General features: G+C 34.8%; 2 protein-coding genes across 4 annotated transcripts in view; one reads left to right on the forward strand and one right to left on the reverse strand.

Moving 5' to 3' along the window:
* The window catches only part of LOC128160012 (conserved oligomeric Golgi complex subunit 5-like), a 31615-nt gene extending 25589 nt beyond the window's left edge, over window positions 1-6026 (reverse strand). For all 3 annotated transcript variants that reach the window (XM_052823250.1, XM_052823251.1, XM_052823249.1), the window contains exons 1-10: window positions 5957-6026; window positions 5674-5813; window positions 4770-4882; window positions 4299-4368; window positions 3885-4005; window positions 3193-3323; window positions 2684-2849; window positions 2324-2436; window positions 1034-1111; window positions 656-743 (exon numbers count right to left, since the gene is read on the reverse strand). In XM_052823250.1, coding sequence (XP_052679210.1) covers window positions 656-743; window positions 1034-1111; window positions 2324-2436; window positions 2684-2849; window positions 3193-3323; window positions 3885-4005; window positions 4299-4368; window positions 4770-4882; window positions 5674-5813; window positions 5957-6026 — 1090 coding nt within the window. The remainder of the gene's footprint in view (window positions 1-655; window positions 744-1033; window positions 1112-2323; window positions 2437-2683; window positions 2850-3192; window positions 3324-3884; window positions 4006-4298; window positions 4369-4769; window positions 4883-5673; window positions 5814-5956) is intronic.
* Window positions 6027-6202: 176 nt separating this feature from the next.
* Window positions 6203-17237, forward strand: LOC128161789 (tRNA-dihydrouridine(20a/20b) synthase [NAD(P)+]-like). The gene is made up of 7 exons (XM_052825181.1): window positions 6203-6400; window positions 11849-11970; window positions 13819-13894; window positions 14065-14106; window positions 14319-14459; window positions 16506-16800; window positions 17053-17237. Exons 1-7 carry the CDS (start codon window positions 6303-6305, stop codon window positions 17230-17232), a joined length of 954 nt encoding a protein of 317 aa, XP_052681141.1. The 5' UTR covers window positions 6203-6302; the 3' UTR covers window positions 17233-17237.
* The last annotated feature ends 1024 nt before the right edge of the window (window positions 17238-18261 follow it).

Consider the following 18261-nt stretch of genomic DNA (forward strand, 5'->3'; position numbering starts at 1 on the left):
GTAAAGAAATTCATAATAAAAGTGTTAAATTCCCTTATTATTCACCTCTACGGGACTCAAAAAAACTTTGCTATATCCGAGAATTCGCAATAAACGTGTTCGTACTAAACAAGTTTTACTGTAATATCATGATATTTTTTACCATAAACTATTATTTAGTAGAGATGAAATCCAAATATTTAAACTAAATTTTTAACAATTTCATTTACATGCAATTATCTTTATAAAGAGCTCTTCCTTAAAAGGAGATCATTATAGTGTAAAAATGGCAACGACCATCCATCCCCCTTAAGGGTGTCTTATAACCCTCTGTTGACCCTACTGATAGGAAATGCAAGAACAGCCTTAACAAATACCTTATTTGTGAGAAAAGTGAACATTATTTGTGTTACACTATTGTGTTACATTATTGTGTTACATTATTGAGTTACATTATTAATTACATACTACATACCTCTACTTCCTAATGAATGCAGTGTCAAAATATGAGTATAAAAGTAATAAATTCAAGTTATTTCATGCATTGCCAAAAGAATAAAAAATAGTTTTGATCAAGAGTTATTCAAAATCACACATAAAAAGTTCTATAAACATGGACAGAAAATGAGCATAGAATAAAAATGGAAACACAATAGAGATATAATGTTGTTGCTACCTTCTGTTGAGTTGTTAAATTCATTGGTCAGCATGTGAGTGATGCTATCCCAGAATTCCTGCATGATGTTCACATGACCTTCTTGGTGCTGTTGATAAACATAGGACATAGCATATATTATTAAATAGTCTCATTTCTACAATTGAACATATAAAATATGAGAGAGAGAGAGAGAGAGAGAGAGGAAAGTAATAGGAGGGAGGAAAGAAAGAAGACAGGATTAAATGAAAGGGGGGAAATAAAAGTGAGAGTGTGTTCTTTTATCAAAATATAAAAATAAAGAAATATGTTTCATAGTAAATCATGGAATATATGAACGTTTTATTAATAAAAGTAATCTTATTTAACTTTTGGTTTGCTGTATACAATGTATCATACCTTTGCTAACTCCTCAATGAAACAAACGTGAGTGACAGGGTCCCGTTTCTTCACCAGAACTTTCTGTAAATGCTGCACCTGTAAGTTTCAAATAAAAGATCTATTCAACCAAACAGTAACTCTTAGTGATGGGAAATCGGAAAATTTTCATAATCAATTATCGGAAATAATCGAAAGTGTGAAATCGATTAAATAATCGAAAGTTTTTAAATTATGTTTAATTGAATAAAACTTGCATCTTGCGTTGTATATACAGTAATATACATGTACTTGTTTCAGTTGTTTGAAACTATCAAATATTTATTCAAGTAAATCAAATATGTTAATAGAATTTTAATGTTATTATGCACAAACAATCTTATTTACTGCACCTGGTTAGAATAAAAGAGAACTAGGAAAAAAATGTTGTACCATTTATAGTAACTAAGAAGTTAGGAACAACTTCAAACAATAACCATAACCAATTGAAAATATTACAAATAAATTTGAAATTCAGAGTTCAAATCCCATTTCAAAAACATTAAACAAAAACAATTTTAACTGTTTTTAAACATCGTAATTAGAAAGTTCTCAACTGACCGAGTCACATTACATACAACTTCAGTGTTATAAGTGAATAAAGGTTTTTATTCAAGAAAATGAGCAAGTCAACATTTGCACAATGTAGTTTTTTTTAATTAATTAGTTCCCCTGCAATACTAATAGGATCTTGATTTGCGGCATTTGCCTCGTCCGTGAGGCTTGCACATGGCGCCGCCATTTTGTTTAAACCTATTTTCGTTTTGATGTTTGAAAAAAAAGTCAAGTCGTACGAAGAATATTCGTAAATTATGGTTTTTAAATTTTTTTTTTTAAATAATCGATTATGAAAATCTTAATCGATCATCGACGTCGGGAGACATTTAGCGACCGACTTTCGATTGTCGGCGATAATCGGCTCATCACTAGTAACTCTGACGAATATCTGGTCATGCCAAATGAAGTAGAGTCAGGTTCATTTATATTGAATTCCTACAAGCTCTGGCTAGTGGGTTAACCCTTGAATTGGACAGGTAAAGTGCTGGATTTGTATGTCAGAGGAAACGAGTTCAAACCCCAGCAGGAAATTTTATATTTATTTTACACAAGTTACATTGTAAGATACAAAACTAATTTATTTATTTAATCATCAAACTTTAAGACAAAGCGCCTACTTTATACACGCCACAGAAAACTAAGCCTTTTTGTGATTGTTGATCGAGATTAAACTGACCTCTACCATTAACAGTACACCAATATTTATTGACTAACCTGGGCACATGCAGCGTAGATGTTGTCCATCAGTTTCTCCATGTTTGTCCAGAGTGAGGCTCGGAACGCCGCTGTGTTTCCTGTCACCGGCATGGCCGCCCGGCCAGGTCCAGCTGTACATAAAAATAGATACATAGTTCTTGATACTTAGCGCAAAGCAAGAAATAAGTTAATCTGCACTACTATGACTTTATTTCTATGTTTTATTGCTTTGTTTTTTGTATTTTTTTTTTTTGGAGGGGGGTGTCTCTAATCTAAACTGTGCTTGAAGCAACAAGGTTTCACTGTACACCAAGAACTGACCAATGTACTGTTGCAGTTATTTCTTTTAAGAGAGAGAGAGAGAAGTTAGGGACTGACCTCGGCCCTGGGGGGCGTGTTGCTGGGCGAGGCTTTGTGCGTCCAGACATGAGCGGACATTCCGGTTCAGGTTCTCCTGACAGTTCTGGAGGACCCGTTCCACGGTGTGGTGGAGACTGCCCAGGTTGTGGAATACCTGGAGAGAGGTCGCCACCTGTGTCGGGTTCTGTATGAACGTAACAGAAATCATTACAATACAAGCAACTGATTAAATATTTCTTTAAATTAAGTAGTTCACTTTTCAATTTACAACAAAATAAACAGTTCCAATCAGACAGTGACTCAATCTTACTGATTTCCAATGGATTGATTTGGACCAGAAATCATTTTAAGATCATACAATATGGCAACAATGAATAAGCACTAAGCATGCACATTATAAACTAAAACCTCTTCAGAGACTTATGGCATTATCTAAACATTTAAGAGTCAATGTAATTTTTCTGTACAAAACCCCATTAATCAATTGAGAATTAACATATTGGTCTGCGTTGTATCAGACCCCTGACCTGGGTTTCCATTCCCTGTTCCAGCATTTTGTGGGCCTGAGATTCTACGTCTTTGCGGGCCTGTTTGATGAAGCGCCGATCCTGTTCTATAATCTCCACCCCACTTAGATCCACTCCCTCACAAATATAATCTTTAAAAAAATGTAGACGCTAAAGTTACTTGCATGTAATTCAATGTGATGCAACTAATACATGTTCCTGGTCACTATCTTTTCTTGTGATCTTCTTTTTTGCTACATTAGACACAGTTGTGAAAAAAACAATGTGAAAATTAATATTTAATTTTCTAGGCAGCAAAAAAAGGTGTTTTTTTTTCCTGAATACCAGTAGTTAGTCAGTAAGTATTTATTTTTAATAGAGAAATAACACCTAAAATGTAAGATTTTTCATATTTTTCAATTTTTTATTTGAGAATAATTTAATAATATTCAAAGTTCATGAGGTCTTTATATGAATATACAGTAAAATTTGCTCATGTGAAAATCCATTTACAGCTCTTTCTTGAATAATTACAGGGATGATTCATGATAATCCCCATGATTATTCAACTTGCACAAAACAAAAAATGGACTAAAATTAAAGCTCTGTAAGTTGTAATTACATATCATTCTATACATGTGTGCATTAATTCAGAAACATAATGTATTTTTCAACAGAAAAACATAAATTCCCACAGGAAAACTTGTGATTACCTAGTTCATTCAGACTCTGTGCTGCCTTAGTTATCTCCCTTGCTCCTCCCTGTAACTGACTGTTTAATCTCTTACCAAGGTACATAATTCTGATGATTCTTCTGAGGAGATCACATGTATCCTTCAAAATAGAGTCATTTTATAAATACATTATAAAAGGTTTTCAGAGCAGTTTTCAGGAGCAAATAATATAACAGATAAGCTCATGTACATCTATTAATTTAAGAGTACTATCAGTAATATATTTATTTTCATTGATATAGATAATACATGTACTCTATGCTGATATTTTTGAAAGTATATGTATATTCTCTTTTAGTTAATAGAACATGTATATACAAAAAAAGAAAATGAAATAAAAATAAGAATTGAGACTGTGATGAAATTAGTATTGATCTACAACAACTACCATACCTGCAGATTCCTCAGCTGTGTAGTTCTTGATGAAATTTTATTGAAAGGTTCTGAGACTTTTGAACGTATTCTGAAACAAAAAAGGAACAACTTTATACATTTTAAAGAAAACCAATAAATAAAACACCTGACAGTGTGGTGCATTAAAAACCCACTTCCTTAGTCCAAAATATAAACTTATTTCTTAATGAACAAATTAAATGTTATTCCCCAATAACATCACTGTAGATTCCTAATTTTACGCCAGTACTTAATTCTGCGATTCAATCATTTTGCCATCATATTGCGAGAACTTAAAATTGCGAATGCTGAATTTTTATTATTAATTATTTCTTATTTTAGTTTCATGTAGTTTACACACGTCCAAAAAATAAAAATTTTAAAAATTAAAATTCGCGAGATTGTGCTTCTCGTGATTTTACGCGGATATTAATTCCTCGCGTTTAATTAGGAATCTAAGTGTTGACTTGCCGATCCATGGCTGCCAGCAGGGACTGGATCCTGGATTGCATCATCTGTAGGACCCCCTCCAGTGTCTCCACCCCAGTAGCTTGTGATAGCAGATCCTCATGGTGAGCAACAATCTGTAATTTTACATCAACTTTATGACTTCCATATTTCTGATAATCTTATCTGAATGATCAGCTCTCTAATTACATGTAAACAGTATTAAAAAGGGACTTGATACAACAAATGAGATTGATGCAAACTCTAAAAAAGCTGTCAAACCCTAACTGCTTGTAACACTCGATTTTTTGCTGATAGGATAGGCTGAGAAATTATACTGAGGTGAGGTGCAATGTGAAACTTAATGGATTAACAGGAGCACTTTTTTTTTAAAGAGACATATAGATCAAAGACTGGCACCAGCACTTAGATATTAAAAAAGTTGAGACCAATTGCCCAAATGGGTTCTTTTCTCCGGCTACTTTCAAAGACACAACTTTTACGTTTACTGTATGAAACATGATGTCATAAAGTAGACTGAGCATGCAACATTTCAGTTTAACTTTGGGCCTTTGGCTTATTATTTGAGTGAGCAGGCGGATCCTATCGTCTGCGTTCCAAATCACAAAAATCCGCACTCAGCTAAATGGTTACACCGTTTATATATTACCTGTTAAATATTCCTGTTATAAAAATGGTTTTTGTTGTTTGTCAATTTTTTTGTTTGTTTTGAGGGGGATATCCTATAGGTAACAGTGCAACAACACATAGTGAAGAATTTTTCTTATGTAATGCTCTTTTCTGCAAACCTCTTTAAGGTCTGCATAAATTCAAGCGCAAGCATTTGAGCTGAGGAAAGAGTTATGTTACATGTAACAGCTAGGCTACAGCTGTGTAAATCATGCTTTTAAGAATGTAGATATGATACCTGTGAATGGATTTCTCTGTCCAGAAGAGATATTCCCTCTGCAAGTTTTGAAAGCTGATCTGAAATTGCCTTCCCTTGTATTGCTTGGTTGGCATGAGCTTTGACATCAAATGTTTCATCCAGGAATTTTCTAAACTCCTCTATAAATAAATGGATTATTGTTCATAAGCTACAATGTCCTGTCTTTAAAACTACAGCAGGTGTTAAAGAATGTGTGTACAATGTATCGAATTAAATGTCGACCATAAAGCACTTTAAAATAACGGATAAAAGACAAAGTTACCGTCATCAGCTAGCTGTTCGATGACACTGTCCTCCATGTTGACAAGTTTCACATCCGGCTTCTCGAACATTTAGTTTCGGATAAGAAATAAATTAATAAAAGAAGAAAAACGATGCAAGTGTCTTCGATTGCAATGACTAAAGACATACTGTTTTGCAAATAAATCAAATAAATTATTTTCTGATGTGCTAATTTATAAGGATTCGAAACTACACAAAACCAGCAACCACTTTACTTTCACTTTCACTTGATTCTAACATGCTGCAAGTTGGTCATCGTTTTGGATGTTTGTTTCTCTAAATCGGACGTAAACTTATGAGGTTTATACTGATATTTGGGATTCAAGATGATCACGAATAAAGAATTTACATGGGCCAAACCTATGGAGCTTTTTGCGGAACAGAAAATGGTTAAAATATGTGCACCAATGGTCAGATATTCAAAGTAAGAGAGAGAGAGAGAGAGAGAGAGAGAGAGAGAGATTTAAATAACTATGATTGTAAGAGGTCTTCTGATATTCTGATTTCTGTTTTGACCCAATTTTTATTAATCTGTTGGAATTTATATTTCATATAGATTGTTTTATTTTAATGATAAATTAATGTTTACATATGGTTTTAGAGTAAAACATAGGTATTTCCTGACAAATTTTCAATTGGAAAAACATCAAATGCATGCTTGCTAAAGTACCATTTTTAACTATGATATGTTTAATTAAATGAACACAACCATGTATGTAAAAATGATACTTGAGCAGACTTGTGCAGCTGTTGTGCTCTATACTTATGAAGGCAATATACTGTACATGTATGAAGAAAAAATTGTTAGTTTACTTAATATGCAATGACAAGAGAAGTAACTCTTGTTTATGTTTTACTTATCTCCCTCTAAGGGAGCTCTTCATCCTGTAAAGTTACTTTTAGTGAACGAGTTGAATAAAGCACATGGTCTAACAATGGTAGCAGAACGTGGTTGAAAGAAAATTGATGATTCCTGGTGTTAGAAACAGTGTAAGCGAGGTGTGACAATTAATTACTTGTTATTCAGAGTTTGATAAATGTGAAAAACAGTGGTGTTAGTGGACTGAGAAAATGTCAACAAAAATCAACCCCCCTTTGTACAATCCTAAAATCAAAAGTTTTGAACTCTTCAAGCAAGAACTTTTAGCATGGAAAGAGGTCACTGAGTTAGATAAAAAGAAACAAGGTGTTGCTATAGCATTGTCTCTTCCTGAAAATGATGAGTCCCAGATAAGAGAAAAAGTGTTTGATCAGCTGAATTTGGAGGATCTCAAAAAAGAGACAGGTTTGAAAACATTGATAGAATTTTTGGACAAACATTTGGCCAAAGATGATTTAGCAGATAGCTTAGAGAAATTTGAAGACTTTGAAGATTTTAAAAGGTCTGATGGACAATCTGTCAATGAATACATTTCCATTTTTGATGCTAAATACAGAAAAATTGAGAAGAAAAATATGAAATTACCTCCAGAGATTTTAGCATTCAAATTACTCAAAAGATCACAAATTAGCAAAGAAGAAAGAATGATTGTTTTGACGGGAATGAATTTTGAAAATAAAGAAACTCTGTATGAGGAAGCTAAGAAATCCCTTAAAAAATTCAAAGGTGAAACTTGTGAAGGACATTCTTCTTCTACACCAATGTCCATTAAACTTGAACCAGCATTCCTTGCAGAGAACGAAGAAGCGCTGATGGCGGCTGGATATGCTAGAATGAGGAACAACAAATTTTATCGAGGAGGGGGAAGAAGTGAGCAGATGCGGGGCAGAGGATTTCAAAGTGGCCAAAGTAGAGGCTTTTATCGAGGTCAGCATGGGGGACAATCACGAGCAGGCAGTTCAGCAGTTAAAAAGAGTATGAATCCATCAGGACCAGATGGAAATGTGTTGACATGCAAGTCTTGCGGGTCATATAGACATCTGATGGCAGCATGTCCTCATAGTTGGGAAAATATGGCAAAAGTAAATGCATGTTCAACTGAAGAAGAAGAATTCGTACTGTTTACAGGTTACCAACCAAAGGAAATAAGACACCTGGGGATGGAAGCTAGAAATTGTGCAGTCCTAGACAGTGCCTGCAGTAGTACTGTGTGTGGTAGTGCATGGATCAACACATACATCGATTCACTCAATGATTTGGACAAAAATAGAGTTAAGAAAACTGAAGGCAGAAAAATGTTTAAGTTTGGAGGGGGGACTCGTCTGAAATCTGAAGGAGAATTTGCAATTCCAGCCTGATAGCAGGGAAAGATGTGACCATAATAACTGATGTTGTTGATTCAGACATTCCGTTGCTGTTGTCAAGAACGGCTATGAAAACTGCTGGTGTGAAGTTGAACTTAGAGGATGACACAGCGGAGATTTTAGGGAAAACAATGAACCTAAATGTGACCTCTTCTGGACATTATTGTATTCCCATAGATAAAGCAGAAATGATACCTGTTGAGGAAGTTTGCTCAGTCAGGATTGATGATGTAGACCCAAAAAAGAGATACTCAACTCTGTTAAAACTGCACCGACAGTTTGCGCACCCACCAAAGAAACGACTAGTATCCCTCTTACAGGATGCCGCTGCTTGGCGAGACAACTTTGACGAGGATCTTGAAAAAATAGAAGAGAGATGTGATGTGTGCAAGACCTATGCAAGAACCCCTTCACGGCCTGTTGTGTCATTTCCAATGGCGACTTACTTTAATGAGAAGGTGGCCATGGATCTGGAGTACTGGAGAGGAAAGTGGATCTTACATTTGATTGACATGTGGTCCAGATACACAATTTCCATTTTTATCCAGAGGAAAAAGACAACTGATGTCATTGATAAAATCATGTCTCACTGGATAGGGATATTTGGTGTTATGGGTGCAATTATGACAGATAATGGAGGAGAATTTAACTCTGACGAAATGCGAGAAGTGGCATCCATTTTGAACGTCAAAGTGTGCACATCCGCAGGTGAAAGCCCATTTCAGAACGGCTTGTGTGAGCGAGTGCACTCCGTAACGGATATGATGCTAACAAAATTGGAACAGGACTACAAAGATGTAAATGAGCAGAGCTTGTTGTGCTGGGCTAACATGGCAAGGAATGTATTACAGATGTGGAACGGCTTTAGTAGCCACCAGCTTGTGTTTGGATGGAACCCCAATCTACCCAACATTATGACAGACAAGTTACCAGCTTTAGAAGGCCGTACAGTGAGTGAGACTTTTGCTAAACATCTGAATTTACTGCACAGCACCAGACGAGCATACATAGAGGCAGAAGCTGATGAGAGAATCAGACGGGCATTACTGAACAAAGTGAGGGCAGCTGAACAATGTTATGAAAATGGAGATTTGGTGTACTACAAGCGTGAGGGTAGAGACAGATGGCTTGGACCTGGTAGAGTTGTGTTTCAGGATGGAAAAGTTGTTTTTGTTCGCCATGGGGGAGTTTTTGTTCGAGTGTCCCCTAACAGATTACAAAAAGCAACCGCAAGCTGTACTCAAGTAGAAGAGAAGATATCAGACACTGAAACTACAGGCACAAATAAAGAAAGAACACCACACCAAGGAAAAGCAAGTGAAAAGCAACTTAAAAAGTGTACAGTTTCTGAATACCTGTCAGAGAACAAAGAGGAACAGAAGTTACCTTTACCTCCTCAACGCAATTTTGCATTAAAAACAAATGACAACATTCAGTATAAGATGGGATCGGAGGATGAAAATTGGATAAAGGCAACAATTCTTGGCAGAGCAGGCAAAGCTTCTGGTAATAACAGAAATTGGTATAATGTAAAAGATGTTGAGAGTGAAGAAAAAAAGAGCATAGACCTAAGTAGGCTCCCTTGGGAAAGAATCAGCGATGAATGTGTTAATTCTACAACATGTGAAAATACAAGCTGTGACAATATATCCCTAGCTAAACAAAATGAACTAGAGAAGCTCAAAAACTTTGACACATACACTGAAGTTCTGGATGAAGGACAAAATAGACTATCTACAAGATGGGTTATCACTTCAAAAGAAGAACAAGTAAGAGCAAGACTTGTAGCACGTGGATTTGAGGAGGAATTTGATATTCCAAGAGACAGTCCGACAGTTGGAAAAGGGGGTCTTAAGATATTTTTGACAATAACAGCAAGTAAATTCTGGGATGTCAAAACCACAGACATTAAGTCAGCTTTTTTACAAGGAAAAAACTTGATAGAGATGTTTATCTTCAACCTCCAAAGGAAAGTATCACTCCTGTAGGAATGATATGGAAGTTAAAACACTGTCTTTATGGACTGAAAGATGGTGCCAGACAGTTTTACTTAAGTGTTAAAGAAGAACTTGATAAACTCGGCTTTGAACAGTGTAGCGTAGACCCGGCTCTCTTCTGCTATAGAAAGGATGGAAGGCTTCATGGAATCATCTGCTCTCATGTTGATGATTTTCTCCATGCTGGGGACGAAATCTTTGAGGGGCAGATTTGCAGGTTTCGAGAGATGTTTTCAGCAGGAAAAATTGCTGAATGCCAATTTCCATATATTGGTTTCTATGTTAAGCAAACTCAGGAAGGGATAGAACTGGATCACACTAGTTACATGGAGAAGTTACAAAGTATAGAGATTGATCCCCTGGGAGCATATCAGAAGGAAAGTCAGCTAAGCACTGAAGAACAGACTGCATACAGACAGATCATAGGGCAGATCAATTGGGCAGTGCAGGGGTCAAGACCAGACCTTGCATTTGAAATGATAGACATGAGCACTAAGCTAAGAAGTGGAAACATGGCAGACTTAATCAGAGCAACGAAAACCATAAATAGGCTTAAAGACTTCAAAAGTATTCTGAGATTTCCAGCTTTAGATCTCACTTCAGTGAAGATAGTGACATTTACCGATGCATCTCTAGGAAACCTGAATGATGGAGTGGGAAGTACTCAAGGAGTCATTATCTGGATTATGGATAGACAAGGGAAATGCTGTCCCCTTTTCTGGCAGGCTAAAAAGATAAGAAGAGTTGTCCGCTCCACGCTAGCAGCAGAGGCGCTTAGTCTACAAGAAGGACTGGAGGCAAGTTTTTACTATCGACACATGTTAGAGGAAATTTTAGGAGTCCCCAGCAAATCCATTGAAATTTATGCATTTATAGACAATAAGAGTGTGATAGAATCTGTGCATTCGACAAAACTGGTGGAGGACAGGATCGAGACTTCGTATTGATATCGCTGCATTGACTGAAGCAGTTACTCAAGGAGATGTGAGGAAAATTCAGTGGTGTTCTGGACAAAAACAGCTCGCAAATTGCCTAACAAAAGCAGGAGCAAATGGTGTATGTGTTTTGAAGATTCTTCAGACAGGACGGATGTTGCCAGACTTTGTGTTTTAAATGGACAGAATTACTGTTATTCTTAAACCAGACACATTCTAATTAATTCTGAACTTTTGTCATTTTTAGTTTTGTTTACCTGTACATTATGCTCAAAAAAGAGAAAAGTATAATTAATGTTAGTTTACTTAATATGCAATGACAAGAGAAGTAACTCTTGTTTATGTTTTACTTATCTCCCTCTAAGGGAGCTCTTCATCCTGTAAAGTTACTTTTAGTGAACGAGTTGAATAAAGCACATGGTCTAACAAAAATTGTCAGTATTTTCATTATTTGTATACAGTAATTTATACAGGAATTAGCTTATTTTGGCGATGTCATAGATGACTAATTTCAAGATTATTGTGATAGACATTCTCTGTTTTTCATGAAGATATGATTTTGATATGATGGTATATGTATTTAAAAATTTGAATATGGGGGTTGGGGGCAGAAATTCGACCATATCAAACGTAGTTGTATTTTCTTTCATTATTCCTTTTTAATATAAATAATAGTCCTTCTTTGTGCCATTACAGATTACCATTTAGGACGTTAGTAAGGAAATATAACTGTGACCTGGCATTCACTCCAATGATTATATCTAATTCCTTCGTCCATTCTGTCAAAGCAAGAGATAGTGAATTCACAACTTGCTCCAGTAAGTTTTATAAATTAGATCAGTTCGTTAACTAATGACATAATTTAATGATTAAAAATTAGATGTTAGATCCGCTCGCAAACTCACTACACAAACACGTAGCTGGGCATGGCCTAACAATTCCGAAGAAACCCCCCACTCAATTTTCCTGTTGTTACAAACTGTAACATGCACGGTTCATGCAGAGTGCATAATTATACACATAACAAGAAGTAGAAACGCTTGACTTGCGAGTAGTGTCAAGCTCTCAAATTTATATAAATCGAGGTTTCAAACTATACACACTGCAATTGTATTTATCCCTCTAACTCTAACTCGTCTAGGTTATGTTGTCTATATCTGCTTGCTTCCTCGCTACAAGATCGATATTTGTGTAGTGAGTAAGCAAGGGGATCTAACATCTAAATTTAATTGTTAATGTAGTGAGTTTGTGAGCTGATCTAACATCCAATTTTATTTAGATTGAATGTTAATCTTTTTATATTTTTATTGGAGTATGGTCTATTCTCTTTGTAAACCTTTTTTTATCAGATATGAATCTGATAAACATTCATGCATGTTGGGATCAATTTTCATGATTAATTACTGCATCTTGTGATTTCTAACTAAGGCTTTAGAAAATTACACAAGCCTTGAGGATAGTTTGAATTCTGTTTTGAGGGAATATAATAGTTATCAGGGATGGGGTAATTGAAAAAAGTATTTGTAATTGAGTGTAATTAATTACATTTTTCAAAGTAATTGAAAATAATTTGTAATTGAGTCTGTCTTCAATTAAATGTATTCAAATACATTCCAAAAATACTGTGTATTTTCAATTACTTTTCAATTACATCTCAATTACTTTTTTTCCGAGTTTGAAATATAAAAAAGGTGTCTTAAAATAATAAATAGATTTTATACATGTATGGCATGGACTTTTGTTTATACAATATTTGAATGTCCCATAATGTTTCATATGTTTATACAGCATAACACACTGCCCAGGGCAATAGGTAAAGATCTAATTTTGTGGAGGTGTGAACTCCTCTAATATCCAAGAACCCCCATTGATTTTAGACTTAAGGGAGTCAAAATATCTCATTCCTGTGAATTATAGCAATTATTTTTTCTATACTGATATGCTGTACTGCCAAAAGTTGTACTTTCTGAATAAACATAGTTTTAATATGTGAATACAAATTAATTCACATTAGAGAGAATATTATTCAGAACCAAAAATGAACTCAATGGTACTTAATGAATTTAATGTTAAAGGAAATTTTCAAGAAATCTGATCTGAACTGAACTATACAACCTTTAAAAACATAACCGTACATAAAGCTTTGTTTATCTTAATGCTGTTAATATATGTATATGTTCTCAAGATTTTAAAAAATAAAACTAAAGTATTTGAGATGTAATTAATTACATTTATCAAAGTAATTGAGAGTAATTAATTACATTTTTAAAAAATCCATGTAATTGTAATTGCAAGTAATTGATAAAATTGCCAATGTATTTGAAAGTAATTATTTACTTTTCAAAGTAATTGACCCCAACTCTGATAGTTATAATAATAGGAATACCTAGAATTTAACCAAAGAAAATTTGATCACTAAACAAAGTTAAATGATTCCATAATATTTCAAATACTACTGTATTAATTTGATAGCATATTAATATTTAAATTAGTTTGGGGGGGGGGGGGAGGGAGGGGGTCAATTAAGTGTGTTGTAGAACAGTCAGGCAAACAACTGCATTAGCAAATACCGGTATCTTAATTTTGATTAACTTAATTAACTTAAAGATTTGTTAAATTTAACAATTCTGTGGGTTTTTTTTTTTATCAACAATGTATAATTTTAGCTGACAGACCACTCATAGTTCAGTTTGCAGCTAACAATGGCAGCGATTTGGCCGCAGCTGCTGAAATAGTTTCTCCGTAAGTCACTCCTGCATTATTCTTCATAACTGTTTGGTTCTAACACTCCTTGCATTCTTGATTACGGGCTCACTCTCCAGCAGTATCATTCAATTAAAAAAACAATTACCGTAATTTATTAAAATTGAGTGTGATATTGGAGTAATCATGTCCTCATAATTTGATTTCAGATATTCTGATGGAGTGGATTTAAACTGTGGATGTCCCCAGAGGTAAGTTTATATCAAATAAATGTAGAAGTCTCCCCTGAAAAAATTGATAATATTTTGCTTCAAACTGAAAAGAAATTCATGTCTGCTAAGATAGACTGTTTTCCATACGATATGAGACACAAATTTTTTTTCACTATTGAAAATAATTTGAATTCATAAAAGATACATATTACATAATTACCCGGTAATAATTTATTAATTTTATTTTTCAGATGGGCCATGGCAGAAGGATATGGTGCCTGTTTGATAAAGAAACCAGAATTGGTGCGAGATATGGTGAACCAAACTCGAGCTCGAGTCTGCAGTTCAGACTTCACTGTCTCAATAAAAATCAGGATCCACAATGATCTCAGGTAAATCTGATCATATTGAGTTATCTTTCTTTGATTTTTAGTAAAGCATATTGCAGTAGCTGGTCATATTGCTGTATTGTGTATTATTAACGTTATGCCTTCTGTCAGTTTGTCTCTATATATTCAAAACTCATCTATTTTCGCATAGTATCAAAGGATTTATATAGCGTAAGCATACTATGCCGAAATAGAGCACGGCAAAAATTTTCAACGTAAATCTTTCAAGCGCCGACAGCGGGATTCGAACTCATGACGCTAAAATCATTGCTAGAGCATGAAGCCCAACGCGTTACCGCTACGCTAAATTAGCCGTTATTTTGAACACCGGTATTTAGGTATATAAAAAGGAGATATACGACTGACATCAAGCAATTAAAATTATTCATTTTTCCAAAAAAAAACTTCATTATTGACGGTAATTTTAAAGTTAAAGTTTCCTATAAACTTTTGAACAAATTGATTGAACATTTTTCAAAGAAACTCTACATGAGAATCACAAAAACACTTTTTTAAATGACGCTTGATAAAGAATGTTCAAGAAAAAAAAATCACTGAGATTTAGTCTGCTAAACATTTCGAGTTTTCTCGGTAAGGCAAAACGTCTCTCTATTTCTTGAAAAGAACATAAACTTTTGTTGACTTTTTATTGTACAACAACTTGTTGATTAAATAAACAATCAAATCAATTGATTACACGTTGTTTGAAAAACAACAACAAACGCTTGCATGCTTTTCCGGTGATTATTTTAAGGGACTTGTCAACACTCGAACGTCAGAGCTACTTATAGCAAAGCACGTCAGTATATTTAACAGTCGGCATAATGATAACAATAGTGTTGTGTTGTGAATGTACTATGCCTAAAAAGTAGTCAGGGTTTGATACATAGTGCACTCGCCTCCGGCTCGTGCACCATGTATCAAACCCTGACTACTATTTAGGCATAGTACATGCACAACACAACACTATTATATAATTAGCGTTTAAATTTTTTTTTATAATAAATGGCTGTCCATCTTTAAATTTGATAGGTTTGATTGTACATGAATTGGGAATATATATTGACATAGAAATAAATGATTAATAGATTTATAATATGCTGTACTAGCTAGCTTAAAATCAGAAGTGCATATAGGTTAATTAGCACACCTATTTTTTTATTCTGCTATAAAAGATGGTTTTTAGCTCACCTGAGCTATTCTGATCACATTTTGTCTGTCTGTCTGTCTGTCTGTCCGTCCGTCTGTAAGTTTTACATAGGAATATACAGAGTAATTCTTTAAAAATCTTCTTCTCATGATCCATAAGACCAGGAAAGCTGAAACTTGTGTGGAAGCATCCTCAGGTAGTGTAGATTTTAATTTGTGAAAATCATGATCCCCTGGGGTAGGGTGGTGCCACAATGGGGGTCAAAGTTTTACATAGGAATATATAGAGTAAATCTTTAAAAATCTTCTTCTCAGAAACTTATCAGCCAGGAAAGCTGAAACTTGTGTGGAAGCATCCTCAGGTAGTGTAGATTCAAAGTTGTGAAAATCATGATCCCCGGGGGTAGGGTGGGGCCACAATGGGGGTCAAAGTTTAACAAAGGAATATATATGGTAAATCTTTAAAAATCTTCTTCTCTAAAACTAATCAGCCAGATGATTCTTTATAATTGTTAAGACTTTGGCCCCAGGACAATTATTTGGCCTCACAAGAAGGTTCAGAGTTTGATGTACGTTTATATCCCTTATATAAACAATTGTTAAGGATCTTTTTGAGAACTGCAATATTCAACATATGATATGACTATAAAATCATCCTGTTAGAAAAGGGACTAATGATTATAAACATAAGAATATCCAGGGGAAAAATGGATTTTATTTATACAGGATCTACATGTATTATTGTACATTGTCCAGATAGTTTGTATTATGACTCCATTAAGCTGATTTTATCATACCTATTGTTCCTCAGGTGAGCGATGTGGCCCATGGGCCTCTTGTTTCCAATATTTTTCACAAATATTCGTAAAATTTTTAAAGGTGGAATTCAATTTTTTTTAGGGAAACTGTAGACCTCTGTCAAAAGGCGGAGCATGCTGGGGTGTCGTGGATAGCAGTTCATGGCCGAACAAAGGACCAGCGAGCAGAACCAGTCAACAAGGAAGCCATAAAGACAATCAAAGAGAGTCTTAGCATACCTGTGATAGCCAATGGTGACATTAAGAGCTTACAAGATGTGGAGGAAATACAGGCTGTGACAAAAGTCGACGGTGTTATGGCCGCCAGGGGAATACTACAGAATCCTGCCATGTATAGCGGTTTTGAGAACACCCCTTTACAGTGTGTTCAAGACTGGGTAAAATCTTTCAACACTGTTCCTGTAAAGCTCAGAAATGTTGCATTCTTTGCAAGATTCTTTTTTTTTCTGTCTTTATCTTTCTAATAGTCAGGCAGGACATATGTCCAAATTGATTTATAAGACATATTTTTGATTCCTCTTACTTTATTAATACTGTTTTGAGGGTGTGGCAATAAGTTGTAAGATCCTTTCTTAAAAATGTATTAGAGTTACTCCTATACTGAGACACAATTCCAATATTGTTTTCAGATTGACATTTCTATGGCTTCAGGGATGACCTACCCTATATTCCACCAACACCTGATTTACATGATGGAGAGGATATTCTGTCGGGCCGAGAGGAGGGTGTTCAATGTGTTAGCTAGTACGTCAGCCGTGCTGGACTACTTAGAGACTCATTATGGAATAGCCAATAAATCTAGTTTTTAATTTGATGGAAATATTTTATTTTTTAATGCCAATGCCGTTAATTGAAAAAGCTGAAGGAATGTAGTGCCAGTTGGCTTCAGTTTTTAGCTCACCAAAGGTTCAAGCACATATTGTTAGCTCACCTGAAGCGATCATGTGTTATCCATGGTTCATTCGTCCATCTGTCTGTCCATATGTCTGTAAACTTTTCACATTTTTCTTCTTCTCTGGAACCTCTTGGCCAAATTTAACTTAACTTGGTACAAAGCGTTCTTATGGAAAGATGATTCTAAATTGTTAAAATAAAGGGCAAAACCCTTTTTTAAAAGAGAGATAATTGTCAGACAGTGAAAATATGGTGTGAGTGTCTTAAAAAAAATTATTTTCAAGAACCACTGCACCAAATGCCAATATTCACATTAAAGCTTGTAATGCAGTGAAGATTCTAAATTGTTAAAAGCATATCATCCTGATTGTTACTAGGGCTCAACAGGGGTTCAAAGTTCAGCCAAGAAATATTTAAGGAAAATGTTATTAAATCTTCTTTTCAAGAAATACATATACAACGCTACATTTAGCTGTTGGCCAAGCAAGGGCTGGATTCTGATCTTTATTTATGCTGACATACAAATGATTGCAAATTAAGGGAGAAAAAAAATGAGGCAGTCCACCAGTTTTTTGGGGGTTTTTTATTTTCATTTAAACGCCCTGTGGGCAGATTTTCTGTCTGGCCCCTAGGGATTGGGGGTATTGTTTAGGTAAAACAAATATACTAGCCATCTTAAGTTTCTTTAATGAAAATTTATGCATGTAAATGCTACTGATTTTGACAGTGATCAAATTTTGGTAAATCATTTCTTATCAATAGAGTCATGCACCTTTTCAATATTCTGCCGTGCACACTTCTTAAGGTTTTTTACCAATTTGAAAAGTAATTTCATAGATCTTGTTGTAAGATTTCAGGAAGAGAAGGGTGGTGGTCATTACCATACTTCACTTTTTTTTTACTCCAGAATGAAGCTTATCAGATTCATTGAAAGGTCTGTGTAT

The sequence above is a fragment of the Crassostrea angulata genome, chromosome 8, assembly GCF_025612915.1.
Source record: "Crassostrea angulata isolate pt1a10 chromosome 8, ASM2561291v2, whole genome shotgun sequence".
Taxonomy (NCBI): domain Eukaryota; kingdom Metazoa; phylum Mollusca; class Bivalvia; order Ostreida; family Ostreidae; genus Magallana; species Magallana angulata.